Source organism: Hemicordylus capensis, chromosome 2 (genome assembly GCF_027244095.1).
Source record: "Hemicordylus capensis ecotype Gifberg chromosome 2, rHemCap1.1.pri, whole genome shotgun sequence".
Classification (NCBI taxonomy): Eukaryota; Metazoa; Chordata; class Lepidosauria; order Squamata; family Cordylidae; genus Hemicordylus; species Hemicordylus capensis.
The window spans coordinates 298711707-298735051 of NC_069658.1; the positions used below are offsets into that span (position 1 = coordinate 298711707).

The 23345-nt window shown below is 43.7% G+C and overlaps 1 protein-coding gene across 12 annotated transcripts in view; it reads right to left on the minus strand.

Moving 5' to 3' along the window:
- Window positions 1-23345, minus strand: part of LOC128342526 (uncharacterized) — a 138959-nt gene that overhangs the window by 56415 nt on the left and 59199 nt on the right. For all 12 annotated transcript variants that reach the window (XR_008315046.1, XM_053289897.1, XM_053289900.1 and 9 more), the window contains 6 exons: window positions 11720-11825; window positions 6928-7133; window positions 5594-5682; window positions 3509-3583; window positions 2199-2331; window positions 1257-1411 (listed from right to left, as the gene is read on the minus strand). Coding sequence is in view for 11 of the 12 variants with exons in the window: in XM_053289897.1 (XP_053145872.1) it covers window positions 1257-1411; window positions 2199-2331; window positions 3509-3583; window positions 5594-5682; window positions 6928-7133; window positions 11720-11825 (764 nt within the window). In the remaining variant the exon portion in view is untranslated. The remainder of the gene's footprint in view (window positions 1-1256; window positions 1412-2198; window positions 2332-3508; window positions 3584-5593; window positions 5683-6927; window positions 7134-11719; window positions 11826-23345) is intronic.

The window sequence follows — 23345 nt, forward strand, 5'->3', positions numbered from 1 at the left end:
TGATTATATAAGCAGAGAACAGCTAGTACAGCCTATTTAGAATCAATGTATAAGGAATAGCTTAGCAGGGCTGTCTCGGTCTGAGAGCCAGTGAAAGCACTGGCTCCTCCTTTGCCTTTCACCTTCTCCCTGTTGATCCTACTGGTAGCGGGGGGAAATGCCCTCTCTGGGAAAGATACTTTTAATCCTCACCTGAACCCAGCCGAAAACAATTGTCTTTTTACCTAATGGGTTTAATCTTCAAGCATCATCAATCCAAATGAACCCACCAACAAACTCTGAGGAAACAGCATCTATGATATGTGAGTAATCCTTTTGGATATTAGACAATAAAAATCATTTAACCTTCTTGGATGCTATCTCATTCGAGTAATACTGGAGAACCCCATTATTTGTGGGGGTTCTGTTCAGGAGGGCATAATTCCTGAAGGAAGAATTAATTAATATAATTCCCCAAGGAATTATAGTGAATCCACAAGTACTGGAGTATTAGGGCTATAGGAATGGGGAAGTTAGGTTCTGGACTGCCCCAAATCAACCAGAAATTGCAGTTTCCCCCTGCCCCCCCCAATCATCCCAATCACCACCAAATGACCCCCTAGAAGTGCCCTACCACACCCACGAGCAAAAACAGCACCCAAAATCAGCTGAAAATTGTGGGGTTTGCCCATTTATTCAGCAAACGAGCAACAAATTTGCTCCGGTACTCAAAATGGTGGCTGGAAATTACCTCAGAGGTTATTTCTGGCCACCCCAACCCATGGATATATGGGTTTAACCCTCCCCCATTCCCCCCCCCCTGCGTATGCTGAGGTTGGGTGTTAATTACCCAACCGTGGATATGTGAAACCACGAGTGCTGGACCAGTGATCAATGAGGTCCTCCTGTACTGCATGAAATCATCTGATATTCAGAACACCTTGTGTTAGTGTCACATCTTGCAACTGTTGCACAACCTCTTGAACAAGCATGTTTATTGGCAAATAAGGAACTCCTTGCACAACAAGCGTTTGGGTTGTATTGATAGTGTAACTTTGCAGAGCACCTGAAGTTCAAAAAGTTGTTCTGTGAATGTTTCTTTGGATGCCAAAGAATCCCAAGCCAAATTATGCCATTCAGCTCAATGCCAACAAACAGAATTTTTAAAGAGAGGATGTATGCTCAACACAGAAAAATCTACAGTGGCTGTTTTAAAATTCTGCAAGAAGGGACAGCTTTGGTAGAATATTAAAGCCATACAAGGGAGTCATACAAACCTGCTCCTCAGGTTGTGTTCTTATGTCTGACTGCTCAGAGATTTTTGATGAACATGGAGAAACTCCAAAGAAAGGGATTTCCCAACATGCAGGCACTGCAGGTTTTGGCCCAAGCACATATTTCATATCTTTGGTTACAACCATTCTTCTAGACACTGAAGAAAGAGAACAGTGACCACTTAAATCAGGTCCTTCACTACTGCTTCCTATGATCTTAACATACATTGTGAGCCAATGAAATGTGTGACTAAAGAAATACACACTCTATTAGAAAAACTTTATTAGACATGCTTCTTCAGCAAAGTAAATATTCAATAAAGATCTTTTCCTTCATTGATAATTTGTTTTTCCTTGAGCAAATAGCAGCCTATTGGTCCCTCCCACAGATCAGAACTTCTAATGCCATTGCCACTGTGACCCCATGCTGCAGGTCCAGTCCACTGGACAGGGGCGTAACAAGGCTGGAGTGGGCCCAGAGACAAAATTTTAAAATGGGCCCCTCGCTGATACACACACACACACTTCACAATATATTGTCATGTGACTTGCCTCTGGGGGCCCCCTCGAGGCGTGGGGGCCCCCAGGCAGCCGCCTCCCTTTGCCTAATAGTAGTTACGCCCCTGCCACTGGACCTTATTTATTTTTTTAATTTCTAAAATTCAGAAACATTTTTAAAAAACCCTTTTAATTTAAGAAGTATTAAGTACACATGCTTAATGTAGTACGTAGTTTCACCCTAACTTTCCCTAATCACACTGTCCTATTTCTTAGCCACTAACTATTTCTTGGAGATTAAATATGCACTCCGATACAGTTTTCTAATATGTACTGAGGGGTGGAGGGTGGGAACTAGAGTATAATACGTCAGTCCTAAATACCAAAATACAGCCCATCAGATCAAAGGGCACTTTGTTTAATTAAATTATTCCTTAAAACCATTACTTTCAGCTTTATCTTGTTCTTCCAAATTGGGGGTTCTAGGTTGGAGCAGGAAATCAAATATTTTTAGAGATGCTTCTGAGGCACAGGGTGAGCAGTAGATCTTTGAGGGAGCCATCGGCAATCTCCAGGCAGGCTAGTAAGTAAGTTAAATAAATAAATAAATAAATAAATAAATAAATAAATAAATAAGATTGTCAAGAAATAAGTTTTAGCTGTTTATAATCTGTTTTTAAACTGTTGAATTAGACAACTAAATTTAAATAAATTTATGTAACAAATCTCAATATGGATGCCTTTTTGAGATACTGAAATAACTTTAAGATACAGTCTGATTACTTTAGTTTATTAAATAACATACTATTAGTCATTGTTAGAAAGAAAGCTCTTAATATTCTCTCTCGTTTTGTACTTTAACACCACACCAAAATCATAAATGGCTGTATGCGGGGGGGGGGGGGGGGAGTCGCATGGAAGCTGGAAGTGAGGGTTGCCTGGGCGCTGCGGCGCATCCTCACTGATGGAGCTTTTTTCAGTGCCTGCTGCTCAGGATGGGGGAGCCGCCGGAGTGGAGGCCGGCTCGGTGCTGTGCTGGCTTCTGTTCCAGCTTAATACATTGGCAGCATTATTAAACCATGAGTCCCTCAGCATCTTCTGGATCTTTTCAAAGGGAAGCCGAGCGCGCGCCCACCCCGTCCTGGAGGCGGGCGGCATTGAGGAGGAGGAGGAAGGGATGGCGGGGAGGTCTCCTGCTGCCCCAATTCTTACAAGCAATACGGGCGCTGGAGGGGGCAAAGCGGCGGGAGGGGTAAGTAAACCCTCCCCGCCCTTAAAGGGAGACCCCCCTTCGGTGCCGGTCCGGACTGCTCTGGACCATGCACATCCCTAGGCACAATCTCCACACCTTTAACAGGGAGGAAAACAGGTCCTGATCCTCCTCTGCTCGCCGCCACAGGAAGTTCAGCTGTGCTTTCTTCAGCTAAGACTGCACACCAGTGGAGAGTCTCCCAGCTGCCCTCGCACAATGCCAGCACCCACATGGCCAGAACACATGCATGGAGGCCAAGTGCATGCTGCCGCCATCGCACAAGGACGGCTGGGAGATGCCCCACTGGCTCATGATCTTAGCTGGGGGGAGCGCTGCTGAACTTCCTGTGGTGGTAAGCAGAGGAGGATCAGGCATGGGCCTGCTCTCCTCCCTGTTAAAGGTGCAGGGATTGTGTCACGAGTCGGAGCTCAAAACACATTTTGAGCACAACTTATTCATTGTGTGAAACATGCTTCATTTTTTTGTGGGGCCTATATAACCTAACCTTTCCTTTCTTCTTCGGTAAAACCAGCAACTCTGATGTGAAGTCTTCAGTAAAGGCAAATCCCTTGTAAGGAACCTAAAGAAACAACACAGTATTCATTGCATGATTCAAGCATCCTTTATATAAGACAACTATACATGAATTTCTGATCATTAGGAACATATCTCAAAGGTTCAGTGTTCATAGAAAATTGCCAGCAGTGGTGTATTTTATTTTGCTGCCGATTCCATGACCTAGTCTGAGGTGATAGCTATGGCTGGGTTCAGTGTTCCTCCTTGTGCAAATGCTTGCTCAGATGTGGATCAGCAAAAAAGCTAGAGAGGCAGATACTGAGCAAATGGCCTTCATCACCCCTGTGGAGGGGAGAGCCATTGAATCTGAAGCCAAGACCATCACTCCCAAAGGTTCACACAAAGTCTGGGAGAGGAAGTGCCACTATGCTTGCTGTCGTAAATCTGTCAGGCTAGCCAAACAAAGCATAACAGAGGCAGAAGCAGAACAGCAAAGTCTAACAGGAATAAATTCTTCAAACCATGTCCAGTCCGAGTCAATCCAATAAATGCAACAGAGTCCAAAGCGAAATCCACAGGCAAGGTCAACACAGTCCAGGGTCCAAAAATGGTCAAGGGAATACACTAACACAGCGGATTAGCTCACAGGAAATTGATGTTGCTTGATTGTTGTAGCAGGGTAGCTATGTTACAGGCATCTTAAATAGGCTGACCACCAGTGCTGTTAATTAAGAGTTGCTGAGTCAGCAGCTTTGCCTGTTGTTCTACGCATGCGGCTCCTTAACTCTTGCTGTCTCTTGGACCAGCGCCTCTCCACAGCTGAGACCGGTCACACCTCTTCCACAAGAGCTGCCTCACCTGGCTCTAACTCATCTTTGACTCCTTGTGCATCAGACCCACTCTCCTTTGCAACTTCTGGTCCTTGCCCACCCTCCTCTGCTGTCAGCTCTGCCTCTGCCTCCAACTCCTCCTCAGAGTCTTCCAGCATGCTCATGACACTTACCTAGTGAAATGCTGACAGTATGCACAAGTGTCCATTTTATGCTCCTCACCTAAACAGAAGCAGCAATTACTGTGCCTTTCCATGGCTGGTAGTTTCCCTAATAATTTCCAAAGCTGCTCAGGAAAAATTAAGTGCAAACCTAGAAGCTGTAGGCTAATATTCACTTGGAGAACCAAGAGAAGATCTTGCTTGTTGCTACCCCCTTGTTGTTAAGGGGCTCTTATGCTAAAAGTTGGGCAGGGGTCAAAAGTGCTTGAATGTTCCACATGGTTATCTGTGCAGGTGAAGTACCTGAACAGTGACTATGAAGAAGGAAAACTTTAATTAAAAAAAACCAGATGCATGCATTTCTAGCCATTAGAAATATACGCTATAGAAGTTCAGTGTTAATAATTCGGAGACTATTCTCATGCACGGTGGAAACCGGGCTAAGAAACCCCCAGTCCGGTTTCCATTGCACATGTGAACTGCCGGGAGCCATGCAGCTCCCGGTGACAACCCCTCTTAATTCCCCCCCTCCTTAAACAAAGTTAGCAGAGCGAACACTGTGCTAATCTTGTTTACCTGGCTATGTGCTGCTGTGGTGTGGCTCCATGCTGTGGCGACTCACAAGGATACCCCTGATCAGGAGGCTACAATAAGCCTCCCAGCATGATGGGACTCCCCAAATGCTCCTCGCATAGGGCATTCTGGGACTTCCAGGCGCCAGGAGGCCCCTGATCCCCACCACCCCAATTCGGCCACCCAGGGAGAGCTGCGTGCTCATGTGTGGGGAGAGCAGGTCAAGCCTGTTCCCCCCGCAACCCCCCTGCAGGCTCTCCACACTGTTTGTGAGGAGAGCCTCATAGAACTAAAAAGGCTTTTTTTTGTAAATGCCGCAGTCAAAGTCTAGGGTTTTAAAGCAATCCTAAAATCAGAGACATCTCATGGAGTTAATGCAATACAATGTACTGAAGGGTGACAGATTTTGCATCTGATATTAGGTGCCATTCACATTGATGATTCCTCTCCTAAAGAGCACAGTGGCTCATTCAGCCTGGGTTTCCTTGTATATTTAAAATTAAAACATACCAGATACGACTCCATCTCAATAGATTTCGAGACAGCAATTTTGTCTCTCTCTTGTACATCTGATGATTGGCTTTCAAAAATATAGGATTCTGGAGAAGAGACCACAGTGGCAGTTCTCATATTATGGCATTTTATATGACAATACTGTATTACAGTGTAACTATCATGACAGTTTACAATCCCAGAAATGTTATTTGCTATTCATGTGCATATTCATTACTAATAAATTTTGGTGCTTCACCCAAATGAACACCACAGCACAACTGAAGATTTTCTTGTTACTTTCACTTATGATGTCTTTTATGTTGCCAAACATGATGCCATTATAAGCCAGTGCTTGGCTGCACTGAAGCCTTGCTCCACAGCCCAGCACAGGCAGAGGGGGAAACAATCTTCACATTTCTCCCTTCCCTCCCAAAGTCCTTTTCACTCCCAGGGATATGTCCCCGAAGTCCACAAAAAGGGCTTTTGGAGAGAGGGGAAAAAAAGCTAAGATCATTCCCCCCTTGCCCTCGCTGGGCTATAGAGCAAGAATTCAATGCAGCTAGGCTCCAGCTGCTCTGCGAAGGCAGAACCCTTCTTCTGTCCTTGTAGTGCCATGGAAGATGTGGATCAGTAAATTTACAGTATCTTGTTGAAATACTGTGCATTTGTCAATATGGCAGAACCAAGTAGAAACCTGCAAAAAATTAATGGGTGATATTTTCATATGCTTTTGATACTCATTCCTCCTTCCTACATAGGGTGAGTTCAGATACAATGCTAAACCACAGATTGGCATTACCAGCACAAGCCTCATACTTTTGCATGTGGGGAGGAAATGGATAGTTTCCTCATGTTTATAAAAAGCCATGGAGCCAGGTCTCACAATCAGTGAGACCCGGTTGGGGGCGGTGAGCGGGGAGGGAGCCCTGGGTGGCTGGATCACCCACCTACACGATTGCCAGCTCCGTGACGGAGCTGGTGGGGGCTCGGGGGAGCGGGGGCTGATGGGCCCCCGCAAGCTCCAGCATGCCCTGCGCAAGTGCGCAGGGCACGCTGACGAGACCCCTGGAGCCGGGAGGCAGCTTTTCACCTTCCCTCTGGGGGTCTCCTCGTGAGTAGCCACAGCGCGGAGCCACGCTGCAGCTACTCACGATCAGAAAGCCCGGGTTTGTGGAGCACTTGCTCTGCAAACCTGGGCTTTAGGGAAGGCTACCAAAGCGGGTGACCTGCTTGTCATAGTTACCTATATTCACATAACTAACGTGAATAAAATTTGATAGGATTTGGTAATGTGTATTAAATATTTAACAAACACAGTGTGATTCAGGTAATATAAGAATATATCTTACCTGCTGCTGAGACTCTAGAGGTGTCAACACTTGTCTTTGGTAAGCCCAGTGCCTTATCGTGAGTCAAGACATAAAGATCACTTTTGAAAGCTAGCAAAATATCTCCAGAAGTATTCAAGAAACAGGCTGCAGTTAAAGTGTTATCAAGAGTGATATCAGCCACCAAATTCTTCTGAATGTCCCATATCTTTATTATGAAATCTGAACTAAAAAATAAACAAAACAGCTTCAGAGCTTTAACGGAGAATTTAATTCTCTCTTGTGCAGAAGCTTACCTAAAAGCTCACATGGCATAAATTCTTAAATAGGTAGTAAACTGTACACAAGTTTTCTGTGGGACCTCAGCTTAATCTGAGTTTCACCTTGGAGACAGGAATCCAATAAAAGCTCCTACAGTATTGTGTGGGTTTTGTTTTTGCTAGGTGAAAGCCCCAAGTTTGGGAAATGGAACAAAATACTAAAGACTCATTACATTATAAGCCAAAGACAATGCAAATAATTAAGGTGTGAAAATGTCTTTCATTTTTGCTAACAGAATTAATTACAATAACAAAAAAAGTGATTATGCCTGATCAGTTGTATGACTGATCTATTTAGCCAACAGATTTACCATGCCAATATCTAACAAACAAATAAAGCAAAGCATTGCCCCTTCTAAGCTATCCTGAGATCTTGTCCTACAAAAACAGGAAGTCAACATCATCCATAGTATTCTGTCCCTGTCCCAAAAGAGCAGCCCATGACTTTTCTTCTTGATCAAAAAGAATTGAGAGCACTTTCAGACCATGATATATCCCAAGTCTGCAATGCAGAAATATTTTCCAATACCCTGGATGTGCATGTGCACAACCACCTGAAATGGGGTGGTGATAGAGAGCGTGGTGTGATAGGAGGGAGGAACCAGTACCTGCAATGTATGATACCATTTACACCATAGTGTGGATGGAGAGCTGCAGGAGGAAAATCTGCAAATACAGCAATGTATGGAATTGATGTTGATGCTGTACTAATGCTGATTCCCATGTTCTTGCATGAGCCCAAGGAAGCTTGTCCAAGGAAGTCTTCCATCTGGATGTACCTTGAGATAACCTTTACTGATCTAGCAACTCTGCTTTGAAACTGGTGGGCACTTTTGTTCCCACAAATATTTACTGGATACCATTTCAGAGTGTTATACCTTATTTTGATAAAAACCCTTTTGGCTCACATCCAGTTTATATTTAGTATAATGACTGTTTTATATCAGTTCAGTTTTATATACATAGATGACAGTCATTTATTTCAGTGAGCTTAAGCATGCTTAACTCTATCCTAGATTATGACCAGAACTTTTTATAAAAAAAACAACAACCCCAAATAGCTCTGCTGATAACCCTGATAACATTTGTTGAGTGATGTCATATCCCCCTTCTCTTACTTTTGTTTTTCAAAGCTTTTCCAGGTCCAACTAGATGAAACAATGGAAATCTGTGATTTCCCAATCTAAATTTTAACAAATAGCAGCAAGGGGTGGAGAATCCCGGTACCATTTTATCAATGTACGCAGCCTGTACATATAAATAATTAATGGGACAAACAGCAATGGGGGATTTTTTTAAATCAAGAAATGTGGTGGGGGAGCATTTAGCTAATTCCCTCTGTAACTACCATTTACCAAGATTTAAAGAGATGGGAGATCCAATCACAGCTCCCCATCACATAATCTAGTTTGACCCTTAGTCTTTGCTTATGAGACTGATTACAAAAAAAAATGCTCTTCCTAGATGCTCTTTCTTCATTTTTCAGTTTGACTTTATCTTCCTTGAAGATGGATGGTGTTTAGAGATCTACCTGATTCAAGCTATGCAGATTATTTTATATACATTGAACATAAGAACATAAGGAAAATATGTACTTATGAACTTCAAAGGAAAATAGATGTGAAGTAAAAGGTTACAGAAAAATGAGATAGGATGCTGTTTCAGTAATTCCAAGAAACTATATCTATATCTGTCTATCTGTCTAAAATTGTTAAATTTATATACCACCTTTCATTAAAACAATCCCAATGCGGTTTACAGCAAAATTTAAAAACAAGATTGTAAAAAAGACACAATTAAAATATTAAGCTAAAAATATAAAACAAATCTGATTAAAAATTTAAAACAAAAGCATAAAAGCAATACAGAGTACAAAGAGGAGCAGCAGAGACAATCAAATAAAAGCCTGAGTAAAAAGCCATGATTTAACATGCTTGCTAAAAGCTGTGATGAAGACCGAGGAGCGAATAGCCACCGGGAGAGCATTCCAGAGTCTGGGGGCAGCAACAGAGAAGGCCCTGTCCTGTGTGCACGACAACTGAGCCTCCCTCATTGTTGGCACCCAGAGCAGAGCCCCCTCAGATGACCTCATCAAGCGGGCAGCAACCCTTGGGAGCAGGCGGTCCCTCAGGTATCCCGGGCCCAAACCATTAAGGGCTTTAAAGGTCAAAAACAGCACCTTGAATTCGACCCGGAAACAAACTGGTACCCAGTGCAGCTCTTTCAAAATGAGTGTGATGTGCTCCCACCGGGCAGCTCCTGATAAAACCCTAGCTGCCGCATTTTGTACTAGCTGCAGTTTCCGGATATTCTTCAAAGGCAGCCCAACGTAGAGCGTGTTACAGTAATCCAGCCATGACGTGACTAAAGCATGGGTAACTGTGGCCAGATCTGCCTTCTCGAGAAAGAGATGCAGTTGGTGCACTAGCCAAAGCCGTGCAAAGGTACCCCTGGCCACCGCCTCCACCTGAGCTTCCAAAAACAGAGCTGGGTCCAGTAATACCCCCAAGCTGCAAACTTGCTCCTTCAAGGGGAGTGCAACCCCATCCAGAACTAGTAAAATCTCCTCATCCCGATTGGCTCTGCAGATATTGCAGGTATTGCAGATACCCTCTGCAAGTGGTGAAGGATACGACGAATACGAGTATTTATATACCACTTTTCAACCAATGTTCCCAAAGCGATTTAAATAAATAAATAAATTAAAAAAAAATGGCTGCCTGTCCCCAAAGGGCTCACAGTCTAAAAAAGAAACTTAAGAAAGCCACCAACAACAGCCACAGGAGGGATGTTGTGCTGGGGTTGGATAGGGCCAGTTGCTCTCCCCCTGCTAAAGTAAGAGAATTGCCACTTTTAAAAGGTGCCTCTTTGCTCAGTTAAGCAGGGGAGTTCAGGAGATCTCTGCCTGATTTCTGGAAGTTTTCTCTTCCCCAGTAGCCACCTGTGCTACATCCTATGCTACATCCCATGCTGTTGCTTAGGGACTTCTCAGCTTTCAGGAATGGCTTTAAGAAGGGGCTCGGGAAGCTGTAGGGAGAAGGAAGAGAATGGAGGAAGTGGCTCAAGCTCTTGCACGAGCACCACTGTGAATGCCACCGAACAATAATAAGTATGTGTAATATTCCTATTGAATTGAAGTAATTATTAGCAGTTTAACTACTGTACTTTTGTTGATAGTTAACCACGTTATACTTTAAGTACTTTTCATATGCTGAATGGTAATTACAATTACTGCCCACCAGTGTTCCCTCTAACAGGGATTCCCAGATGGTGTTGACTACGATTCCCATAATCCCCAGCTGCAATGTCTTTTGCTTGGGGATTATGGGAGTTGTAGTCAACAACATCTGGGAATCCCTGCTAGAGGGAACACTGTTGCTCATATGTTGTGCATTACACAGGGTGTTTCCAATTGGCCCACACTGCTGTGAGCATCTAGGGAAATGCTGGCAATCTTGTGCAAAAGTGCAAATACTTAAAATTGCATGACTTTACTTCAGAAGCTCAGCTTATATTGTCTCAAAAGAAAATTGTGCTAAAAAAAAAAAGGCACCCAGCTTTAATTATTTGTGCAAGACTGCCAATACTTCCTTAGACAACCACAGCAGCATGAGTTGATCAGAAATGCCCATGTAACACTGTGCAACATGCCGGCCACCACTTGAGATATACATCAAACTACTTCATTGTAGTTTAGTTGATCTATTTAATCTACCATGAGATCTCACTGATGAGATTTCAAGCATAGTGCAGTACTGTAGTTAAATCACTTGTACTACTGCCCAACACTGGAGATCTCACTAGTGCCTTGTACAAGGGTATTAATGTTTCCCTTTCCTTACTATAAATGCCTTTGCTCAGTTTGCCCAATAACTACATTTGCCTTCTTTGCACTTAAAACAGGTTGCTTACCTGTAACTACTGATCTTTAAGTGATCCGTAGATATTCATAATGCTGGGTAGTGCGCCTGTGCAGGACCTCGCAGAATACAAGCTAAATAATACCATGTGGATCACTTAAAAAGGTTATTCTGTTAAGCAGCTTATAAACATCTTGAGGTCAACCAGTATCTAAAAATCTCTTTCTTAGAACAACAAGAGACAGAAAGGAGATGAAGACACATTGACGAAGCCAAAACTTTGTTATTCATGAGATCCCATATGATGAAATACCAATTTCACCAAATTATATGCAAAGCATATACAAGCCCTGCATCTTGAGAAATTTTACTCGTATGCTTACTGCTGATACTTGAATTTCTTTTGAGCCCCTTTAGAAATTACCTTCTTATTCTTCTGCTATGCAGGCTGCTTTGAGCAGTTTGTTGTTGAAAAGTATTATATAAATATTCAAAATAATAGTAATATAAGTGGAATTGTATACACTACAAGATAATGTGTAAAGCCATGCATTTGGTAAACACCTGTGTTATTAGTTCCAGGTTCATTGGCTGGAAATGAGAGAAAAAGACAATAGAGAAATTGGCACCTACCCACAACTTAAAAAGATAGACAGATTCTTGCAGGAATCGACTGCTATCACAGGACCCTTGTGGTAGTTTTCTGAGTAGTAAGAAGCATCTTTTTGTTCATCTTCCCCTTAAAGAAAAATAATACTTTGATATAGTTTGTGAATTCTAAATATCTAATTTCTGCTTTTGAATACACCCTTAAGAACATAACCAGGGACGTAACTATAATAGGGCAAGGGGAGACAGTTATCTGGGGGCCCACTGCCTTGGGGGGGGCCCCCAAGAGGCAAGTCACATGACTGAATCCCCCAGCCACACACCCGCCCGGGCTTCCTTCAATTGTTGTTGTTGTTATTATTAATTTGATTTCTGTACCGCCCTTCCAAAAATGGCTCAGGGTGGTTTACACAGAGATAAAATAAATAAATAAGATGGCTCCTTGTCCCGAAAGGGCTCACATTCTAAAAAACACACAAGATAGACACCAGCAACAGTCACTGGAGGTACTGTGCTGGGGGAGGATAGGGCCAGTTATTCTCCCCCTGCTAAATAAAGAGAATCACCACGGTAAAAGGTGCCTCTTTGCCCAGTTAGCAGGGTTGTATTCATCCTCCGAAACTGATGTGAGTGTTAAGACCTGGAGCTACCAGAACAGCTTGTCTTTCTTTAGTACCATTAAATTACTTGCATCATCCACAATTTACAAAACCTTTAAAAAAATAATTTAGAATGATGTTCTACATAGATGTGTGTGTGTGTGTGTGTGTGTGTGTGTGTGTGTGTGTGTGTGTGTGTGTAAATTTTACTATGCTTTTTGTTACCACTATTCAGTCTCATTTAATTTTTCTTTACTTCATGAGCTGAGCTTCAGTGAGGGAGTGGTCATTTTAAAATCTTGTCTCTGGGCCCACTCCAACCTTGCTATGCCCCTGAACATAACATAAGAACATAAGAGCAGCCCTGCTGGATCAGGCACAAGGCCCATCTAGTCCAGCATCCTGTTTCACACCGTGGCCCACCAGATGCCTCCCTTGATTGTAAGGAGACCATCATCATACCATGTTCCAGAATATAACATATAATTTTCTCAGGACCATTTAGCATATGGTTTCATTTGTCGCTGTATGGTTGATTTCTGCTTTCATAACAGTAATATATTACAAAAAGTAACATTTTCATGCAATGCAATAGGGGTTGCTGATATCCCCAAATCCATATTAGTATAAACTATGATTTTAAACAATATTACAAGGGGGGATTGAAACACTACAGGGTGCTTAGCTCCGTTATGGTTCAGTTTGACCTGGTACATTAAGTTGCAGAACTCTGAATACAAAGTTTTATGAATCCCACCCCCGCCCGCCCCTTCTGAAATAGGGCATGATCCATCCTGGTTCTTTCCAAGGCTTAATAAAGAAAAAGCAAGGGGGGGGGGCGATAAATGGAATTGTGAATTCCCTTCACTAGTAACAACTAGTGACAATTTACCTCATCCGAGTAATGAGATAAATCTGGTCTTGGATGGGGTCACACTCCCTCTGAAAGACAAAAGTACACAGCTTAGGGGTGCTTCTGGACATGATGCTAACCTTGGAGGCTCAGGTAGTGGCGATGTGCAGAAGTGCCTTTTACCAACTATGGCTGGTATGCCAGCTGCGACTCTACTTGGAGAAGTTGGATCTGACCTCAGCCACTCATGCTTTGGTAACATACAGATTGGACTACTGCAATGCTAGCCCCTGCTAACTTGGCAAAGAGGCACCTTTTAACGTGGTGATTCTCTTTATTTAGCAGGGGGAGAGTAACTGGCCCACTCCACCCCCAGCACAGTACTTCCAGTGACTGTTGCTGGTGTCTATCTTATGTTTCTTTTTAGATTGTGAGCCCTTTGGGTTCAGGGATCCATCTTATCTTATTTATTTATTATCCCTCTATGTAAACCGCCCTGAGCCATTTTTGGATGGGCGGTATAGAAATAGAATAAATAAATAAATAAATAAATAAAGCGCTCTACATGGGGCTGCCCTTGAAGACTGTTTGAAAGCTTCAGCTGATCCAGAATGCTGATGCAAGGATGCTCGTGGGTTTAAGTCACTTCATGAGTACCACACCCATCCTGCAGGAGCTTCTTTGGTTACTGCTCTGCTTTGGGGCTAGATTCAAGGTGCTAGTCTTGACTTTTAAAGCTCTACCATGTCTTGGGGCTGGAGTACCTGTCGGATCACATTCACCCATACAAACCTACAAGGGCCATCCACTCATCATCTCGGGCCCTCCTCGTGGCCCCACCACGAACAGTTATCCAGTTGGCGGGGACTAGAGACAGGACCTTTTTGGTTGTGGCCCCTTGACTTTGGAATACCCTCCCTGAAGAGCTTCGCCATGCTCCCTCCACCAGCGCTTTAAAAACACAATTGAAAACACATCTTTTAAAAGAGGCTTTTTAATGTTTTCTCTTTGGTCATATCTGGTAGGTGCTTTAGTTTTTAGATTTTAAAATTCTCAATTTATTTATTTATTTATTTAATATACCGCCCTTCCAAAATGGTTCAGGGTGGTTTACAATAGAATAAAACCAATTAAAACCAATTAACAATTAAAATCAAAACTGTAAGAACAGAATAAAACAAATTAAACATTTAAAAGTCTAAAAACCCTAGAAAACCAGGGCAAACATTTAAAACAGTTTACAACAGTTTAAAAAGTCTGGAAGGCCAGGCCAAACAGATAGGTTTTAATCTTTTAAAATAACTTTTAATATGAAACTTCATACTGATTGTGGTTTTTAGCCTGACTTTTAACTTGTTTGCTTAATTTGATTAATTTGATTACTTTTATTTTACATTTTATCTATTTTATTGTTGTGAGCTGCCCCGAGCAGTAGTATACATAAGGACATAAGAACAGTCCTGCTGGATCAGGCCCAAGTCCAGCATCCTGTTTCACACAGTGGCCCACCAGATGCCGCTGGGAAGCCCACAGGCAGGAGGGCTTCTCTCCTGCTGTTCTCTCCTGCTGTTACTCTCCTGCAACTGGAACTCAGAGGCATCCTGCCTTTGAGGCTGAAGGTGGTCTATAGCCTGCCAACTAGTAGCTGATGATAGACCTCTCTTCCATGAAGTTATCCAAACCCCTCTTAAAGCCATCCAAGTTGTTGGCTGTCACCACATCTTGTGGCAGAGAATTCCACAAGTTGATTATGCATGGTGTGAAAAAGTACTTCTGTTTGTTGGTCCTAGATTTCCCGGCAATCAATGTCATGGGATGACCCTTGGTTCTAGTGATATGAACAGACTGGCAGAACCCCTTTTGGAACTGGTGACCGCCCTAAAAAAATAAGAAGGGAAGGTTGAGACTTGTAAAAGGGACTATTGTCTTGCAAGAAATGGAAGTCTGACTTGATTTTTGCTCTAGGCCAAGCCAGTGAACAGAAATGTTCACCTTGATAGGTGAGAAAGAAAGGGAATTTTCCCTCACTCTCCCAGCCTTGAAGCCTGCTTACTGCCTTGCAAAAAGCCTTGGGCTGTTCGTTGACTTGCTAAATCCAATCATGAGAACTAGTTTGACATAGGTGAAGCGTAATCATATCTAGCTGATTTAGGAAATTATAAGAAACCACATATAGATAATAACGCCTACACCATGCTATGGGGGCTAACACATTCATATAACACTGAAACCCTTCTTGCTTATGTAACATTCCCTGTCCTTCTAACATATTTATCTGGGCTGAAGACAGAGGCGTATCTAGGGAAAATAGCGCCTAGGGCAAGCACTGAAATTGCGCCCCTGTCCAAACATCTGACACCCACCTTTCAGATAACTTTACCATAACATCTGCTCAAAAATACAAGTTCAGACACTTTCAGAGGAAACAGATTGTAAGCAACACACACATGCATACACACACACACATACAACCACACATGTGGCACATATGTGCCAGTCGCCTTCCCAAGGAAACACAGCACATCCATGTGCTGGGCATGCCTCCATAGAGCTAAGCAGTGAAAGCTCTCTTTAGTAAATGCTCTGCCACCTCAGCACACCTCACTACAGGCTGCTGCCTCCAAGAAATTCAGGGATGGTTTTTTTCTGTCCAAACAGCTTTTGCCTTAAAGGGAGATGGTTGCAATGGGAGATGGGAGATGGTTGCAACCCTAGGGGCCCCAAACAATTTGAAATTATCCAGCAGCTTACAATAGGCTTGGATCCAGCAGCCTGATCAGGAAGAAGGTGGAAGTTGCAACTAGCCACAGAACAGTAAGAGTGTGATATTCAATTTGTGTGTGTGTGTGTGTGTGTGTGTTTTAAAAGCACCACACAAGTTAAAGGCAGGCACTTTCCAAGTTTGAAATCCCACAAACCTTATAATCAGATAGCTTGACAAGTATTCAGATAAAGACAGAGCTCTGCACAGAGAATTAAACAGCATGCAAGTGAATATTTCTATTTTATTCCTTGCCTCTCCCCCCCACCCTTCAGTTTTGCCAGCTTACAAGGTATTAAACCAACATTGTCTTTTTAAGGGATGATTTGTTCACTTACTTTTGTGCCATTTATATCTGTTTTTTAAATGCTCAGGTCCCTTGCCAACAACTTTGCATTCTTCTGACTCCTTAGATCAGGGAAAAATCTAGACTTGGGTCTTGCAGAGGACATTTGAGCATGTGTGGTGGCCATTTTTGTTTTCAGCAGCCTTTTTTTAATTTTTAAAAAATGACCACCGCACATGCTCAAATGGTTCCTGCAAGGTTGTATGCCTTGCCAGACCTTGCAGAGGCCTTTTGAGCATGTGCGGTGACCTCCAAAATGGCCACTGCACTGATCTTGATAGGCCCAAACAGGTCTGAAAATTAGCCCGTGACAGGCTGCAACAGTGATCTAAGAGGCCGGCGGGGGGAGGGGGAACCCTTGCAGACACACACACCCCTGTGGCCCTTAGGAAGCCCCCCGAAGGGGCTACAGGTTAAAAAAAATTAATTTAAAAAATCTGCAAATTAGGGAGGGGGTGGGGGGCAGCATGGCACTGGCGCCCCCCCCCGCAGTGGTGCCTAGGGCACGTGCCCTGGCTGCCCTCCCTAGTTTCACCTATGGCTAAAGAACATCGACGAGGATCTGAGATGGCTACAAGCCAGGGTCAGCTGGACATTAAAAAAGTGTCTCTATCCTGGTGGCGCAGTGGTAAAGTCCCTGGTGGCGCAGTGGTAAAAGCTCCTGGTGGCGCAGAGCCCCTGGTGGTGCAGTGGTAAAACTGCCGCCCTGTAACCAGAAGGTTACAAGTTCGATCCTGACCAGGGGCTCAAGGTTGACTCAGCCTTCCATCCTTCCGAGGTCAGTAAAATGAGTACCCAGAATGTTGGGGGCAATATGCTAAATCATTGTAAACCACTTAGAGAGCTTTGGCTATAGAGCAGTATATAAATGTAAGTGCTATTGCTATTGCTATCTTGAATTTGATCAGACAAAGAGCCAGGTCGAGCTCCTGGTTGGCTTATCACCTGGAGGGCGGGAGAGGAATTCAGGGAGGAAGGCTGGAGTTTGTTTATGAAAGAGGAGACACTCTGGGGAGATGAGGTGATTGTTTTGACTTTGAGAGGTGGTAAAAAGGTAAAAGGCTGCAGACTGCTATTCACGGGGGAAAGGAATGCATGGGCTTCTTCAAGGAAGAGGTACCATGTAGCCCCTCTCCTTTAGAAAGAAGGAGGGGAATGCCAGGCACTGCTTTCAACTGAAAGCAGCGCTGTGCGGCCCTCTCCTTGCATTTTTCCAAAACCAAGTCACCCTCCCACGGGGAAAGCCAGCCGAAGGAAGGACTGCCCTCCGGAGGTTGTTCCAGCTGACACGGAAGCCGGTAAATGTTGCCCAGAGCCATGCCTTCGCAAACCAGACACTTCTGACTAACACACCTGCTTCCCCCCTCTTTTCCTCTCTGTTCTTGGATCCTCTCTCTCACTTATCCTGAGCTCCAGTGAAGTCCCTGACATAACCATTGTTTACCAGGTGGCAGGAAACGGTGTCTGTCTCCCCCTCTCTTCCTTTTGGTCCCTCCTTCTCCCCCTTTCCCAAGTTGCCTTAATGGACATTCCTCCTGCTGGTCTCCCTTCCTCTTTGAAAACTAAACTTTAGCTTCTTGCTCTCTGCCAGCACAGCTTCTGGATAGCTTTGGAACAACCAGGAGATAGCAAAAGGCCTTCAGCCACTTGCTCCTAATGAAAGGAAACTGTTTTAAACTATTCAGCATTTAGTAGAAGGGTTAGAAAGAAATGCTTTTTCTGTTAAGAGTCAAAGATGCCTTGCACTTATTATTGATATGAGTTAATTGCCATAGAAATTATTAGACCAAATTAAAGGGGAAACACTGATTGAATTGTCAGGTTGGGGGAAATGTTTCGACTTGTTGCTAAGTAGCAGCAAGATAAGGTGCTCTTGCACACAGAAGATGAATTAATCAGCTTGCGGATAACACGACTGTCTGTTTCTTGGTGAGGCCAAAACTCTTTCCTAGCTAGCAGCTCTGCATTTTGGCAAAGGGGGAAATGATTTTAGGAATGCTTTTAGCTGTTACTGAACACTACACTATAACAATAGAAAAATGAAATTGATAACTACTTGCCTATATGCCTAATCACCTACACTTGTAATCATTAGCCTTAATAAAGCCCATTAAAACTCACAGTTGTGAGTGTGTGTGTGTATGTATGTGTGTGTGTCATCTTTCCTTTTCCAGAACCACCCATGAATCTCAGAAAACTAACATTTGAGGTAGCTTGTTGGCTGCATGTGGTAGGATAAGGGGCAGATCAACCACCAATCAGCAACCCCCTTATCGTATCACTAGTGTTATGTGAGAGGGAGAAGAATTTCTCTCTATCCACTTTCTTCACACCATGCATGATTTTGTAGACCTCTATCATATCTCCCTGCAGTCATCTTTTTTCTAAACTAAACAGCCCCAGGTGTTGTAGCCTAGCCTCATAAGAAAGGTGTTCTAGGTCCCTGATTATCTTGGTTGCTCTTCTGCACCTTTTCCAGTTCAACAATGTCCTTTTTTAGATGTGACCAGAATTGTATGCAGTACTTCAAGTGTGGCAGCACCACAGTTTTGTATATTCAGTTTTATTTTCAGCCCCATTCCTAATGATCCCTAGCATGGAATTGGCCTTTTTTCACAGCGGCTGCACATTGAGTTGACACTTTCAACAAGCTGTCCACCACGACCCCAAGATCCCAATCCTGGTCAGTCACCGACAGCTCAGATCCCATCAACGTATACTTGAAATTGGGGTTCTTCATCCCAATGTGCATCACTTTACACATGCCAACATTGAACCGCACTTGTCATTTTGTCGCCCAATCACCCAGTATGAAGAGATCCTTTTGGAGCTCCTCACAATCTGTATTTTACTAGCTGAAAGAGTTTGGTATCATCTGCAAATTTGGCCAGCTTGCTGCTTAACCCAACTTCTAGATAATTTATGAATAAATTAAAAAGCACCGGTCCCAGTACAGATCCATGGGGGACCCCACTTCTTACTTCCCTTCATTGTGAAAACTCTCCGTTTAAACCTACCCTCTGTTTCCTGACTTTCAACCAGTTAGCAATCCACACATGTACTTGTCCCTTTATCCCAAGACTGCTAAATTTCCTCAGGAGTCTTTGATGAGGAACTTTGTTGAAAGCTTTTTGGAAGTCCAGGTATACTATGTCAACTGGATCACCTTGATCCACACACTTGTGGACACGCTCAAAGAACTCCAAAAGGTTTGTGAGGCAAGATTTCCCTTTGCAGAAGCCATGCTGGTTCACTCCCAGGAGGGCCTGTTCTTCTATGTGCTTTACAATTTTATCCTTGAGGATGCTTTCCATCAATCTGCTTGGAATAGATGTTAAGCTAACTGACCTGTAATTTCCCGGATCACCCCTGGATCTTTCTTTGAAAATTGGTCTTTCATTTGCTACTTTCCAGTCCTCCGGTACAGAGCCTGATTGCAGGGATAAGTTAAACATTTTAGCAAGGAGGCCAGCAATTTCACATTTGAGTTCTTTGAGGACTCTTGGATGGATGCCATCCAGCCCTGGCAATTTGTTAGTTTTCAGTTTTTCCAGACAGTTTAGAACATAATCTCTTGTCACTTCTAGCTGATTCAGTTCTTTAGCCTCCATCCCCGAAAAGCCTGGTTCAGGAACAGGTATATGCTCAGTATGCTCTGCTGTGAAGATGGACGCAAAGGACTCATTTAGTTTCTTTGCAACCTCCCTATGCTCCTTAACAATCCCTTTCACTCCCTTATTGTCTAATGGTCCAACCACCTCCCTGGCAGGTTTCCTGCATCTGATGTTTTGTTATTCCCCTTGATGCTTTTAGCTAAATATTCCTCAAACTCTCTTTTCTCCTCCCTTATTGTCACCTTGCATTTCTTTTGCCAGAGTTTGTGTTCCTTTCTGTTCTCTTCATTTGGACAGGCCTTCCAATTTTGGAAGGAAGTCTTCTTCCCTTTTATGGCTTTCTTGACATTACCTATTAGCCATGCTGGCATCCTCCTGGACTTAGTGGTAACTTTCCTCCTTTTGGGTATACAATCTAACTGGGCTTCTAGTATTGTGGTTTTGAGTAAACTCCATGTATTCTGGAACGAAGTGACTCCTGATTTTCCCTTTCAGCTTTCTTTTCACCATACTCTTCATTTTGGAGAAGTTTCCTCTTCTGAAATTCAAAATGTCTGTGTTAGACTTCCTTGGTGATTCTCTCCCCGCATGTATGCTGAATTTGATCGCACTATGGTCACTGTTCCCTAAAGGGTCAATGACACTGACATCACGCACAAGGTCCTGGGTGCCACTCAGGATTAAGTCCAAGGTCGCCTTCTCTCTAGTTGATTCCAAGACCAACTGTTCTAGGGCACAGTCATTCAGCGTATCTAGAAATTTGACCTCTCTGTCATTACCTGACTGTGAATTTACCAAGTTTATGTGTGGGTAATTGAAGTCACCCATTATTACAGTCCTGCCTCTCCTTGACACCTTCCTGATTTCCTGCTGCAACTCCCAGTCACTGTCAACTTTTTGATCCGGAGGGCGATAGCACATCCCCAGTAGCACATTTCCTTTCAGGCCTTCTATTGTCACCCACAGGGTTTCTGTGGAGGACCGCAGTCCACCTAGGTTTTCTACTTTGTTAGATTCTATCCCTTCTTTAACATACAGTGCTACTCCACATCCAGGGCACCCCTCCCTGTCCTTTCTATAGAGTTTATATCCAGGGATAACAGTGTCCTACTGGTTCTCACTGTTCCACCATGTTTCTGTTATGCCCACTGTATCTTTTTCTGTTAGCAACCAAGCACTCTAGCTCACCCATCTTGGCTCAGAGACCTCTGGCATTGGCATATAAGCACCTATACACTGAATCTCTCACCTGGTGTCTGCTATCTTTCTGTTGACTCTTTGAACAGCTGGCACAGGCTCCCGTCTGCTCTTTATGCGGTTCTGCACTGTCCCCTTCTGTTTTATCTGAATCCTTTGCACCCTCACACTTTAAAGGATGGCTTTTGCCGAACAGGATACTGCCCAACTCCCATCGGCTGTTCCCCAGATGTCATTTTAAAAGCTGCTCTGCAACCTTTTTGATTTTAAGCGCCAGCAGTCTGGTTCCATCTTGGTTCAAGTGAAGCCTGTCCCTTTTGTACAGGCCTTGCTTGCCCCCAAATGTATCCCAGTGCCTAACAAATCTAAACCCCTCCCCCCGGCACCAATGTCTCATCCACACATTGAAACCTCTCAGCTCTGCCTGTCTCACTGTACCTGCACGTGGAACAGGTAGCATTTCTGAGAATGCTACCTTGGGGGTCCTGGATTTCCAAACGCTACCGATCAGCCTAAATTTGGCTTTCCTGGACCTCCTGACTACATTTTCCCACATCGTTGGTACCAATGTGCACCACAACAGCTGTCTCCTCCCCAGCACTGCCTAAGAGCCTCTCTAGACACTGTGTGATGTTCTCAACCTTTGCACCAAGCAGGCAAGTAACCGTGTGGTCAACACATGGGTAACAAACCCATCTCTCTATACCTCTAATGACTGAATCACCTACTAAAAGGACGCCCACACCCCTCCGAAGGAGTATCCCATGTGCGAGATGATATGGGCTCATCTTCCACGGAAGGGGTGCCCTCTAAACGAACATTTCCCTCTTCCTCCGACTGATGTCCTCCCTCCCCGAGACGTTCATTCTCCCTGTCTGCTGTTCATTCTCCCTGAGCAGCTATCAGCCCTGGAGTGAGATGCCTCTGCCACATCCCTGAAGGTCTCATCTGCATGCCTCTCTGTGAGCTTCTCCAGATCTACCACTTTGGTCGCAAGGGAATGAACTTGTTCCCCAAGACCCAGGAGTTCCTTGCACTAAGCACATACCCTTGACTTCTGCCCATGGGGCAAATAGTCATACATAAGGCACTCTGAGCAATACACTGGGAAGTGCCCCTCCTCCTGCTGACCTTCTATCTTCATACTGGTTTTGTTGGCTGTTTACAGTATTTAGAGGTAGTTTATTAGAAGGATAGGCCTCAGCTGTAATGGTCAGCTATTTAACTGTCCAAACAGCCTTTCTCAAGAATATGAGGGAGAGATCAGTACTTATATGAGGAATGGATTTGTACTTACTTTCAGTGTGCTGGAAGGGTGGGGTATAAAAGTTTTAAACAAACAAGTTAAAAACAGTTGTTACCAGCATGCCAATACTAATTAGGTCTGGGCTAAAATGCACCAATTATGGAGCCCATTTTTTAAAATGGGAAAACATAGCAACCTACAGAATTAACCTGTAGGTCATTTTTTAAATGTAGGTCATTTTAAAAGAAATCTCTTATTAACTAAAAATTATGTGGGTGGAATTATGTAGGAAACAAGTTCTGTATGGTAATCAGATAAGATATGGGGGAAACTCTGACTACTACTGTTGATTATGCATAGTTACTCAACTTTCTCAGAGCCCTAGGCTTGGCCCATACCTTTGTGGTGAGGAAGCAGTATCAACCACTGAACAGGGAACTGAATGGTTTAATGGTTGCCGTTTTTAAATTGACAGTATTCCCTTTGGCTACGCACATGCATACACAAATAAGAGAACATGAAGACATCAAGGGCATTTCCAGATGGGGCTTTTAGCTCGGAATGGAGGGTGTGCATTCGCATATCAGCCGGATTTGCAAAGTTCATGCAAGATGTTGCATGAACTTGAAGGAAGTTCAACAACAGAAGGAACAGGTTACGCAGTCTAGGTGTGCTTCTGGATCCGAGCCTCTTTCTGGTGTCCAAGGTTGAGGCGGTGGCCAGAAGTGCTTTCTATTAGCTTCGGCTGATATGCCAGCTGTGTCCGTTTCTTGAGGTGAATGACCTCAAAACAGTGGTACATCTGCTGGTAAGCTCCAGACTGGATTACTGTAATGCGCTCTATGTGGGGCTGCCCTTGTACATAGTCTGGAAACTACAGTTGGTCCAGAATGCAGCAGCCAGGCTGGTATCTGGGTCATCTCAGAGAGACCATAGAACTCCTGTATTGAAGGAGCTACACTGGCTACCGATATTTTTCTGGGCAAAATACAAGGTGCTGGTTATAACCTATAAAGCCCTAAACAGTTTGGGCC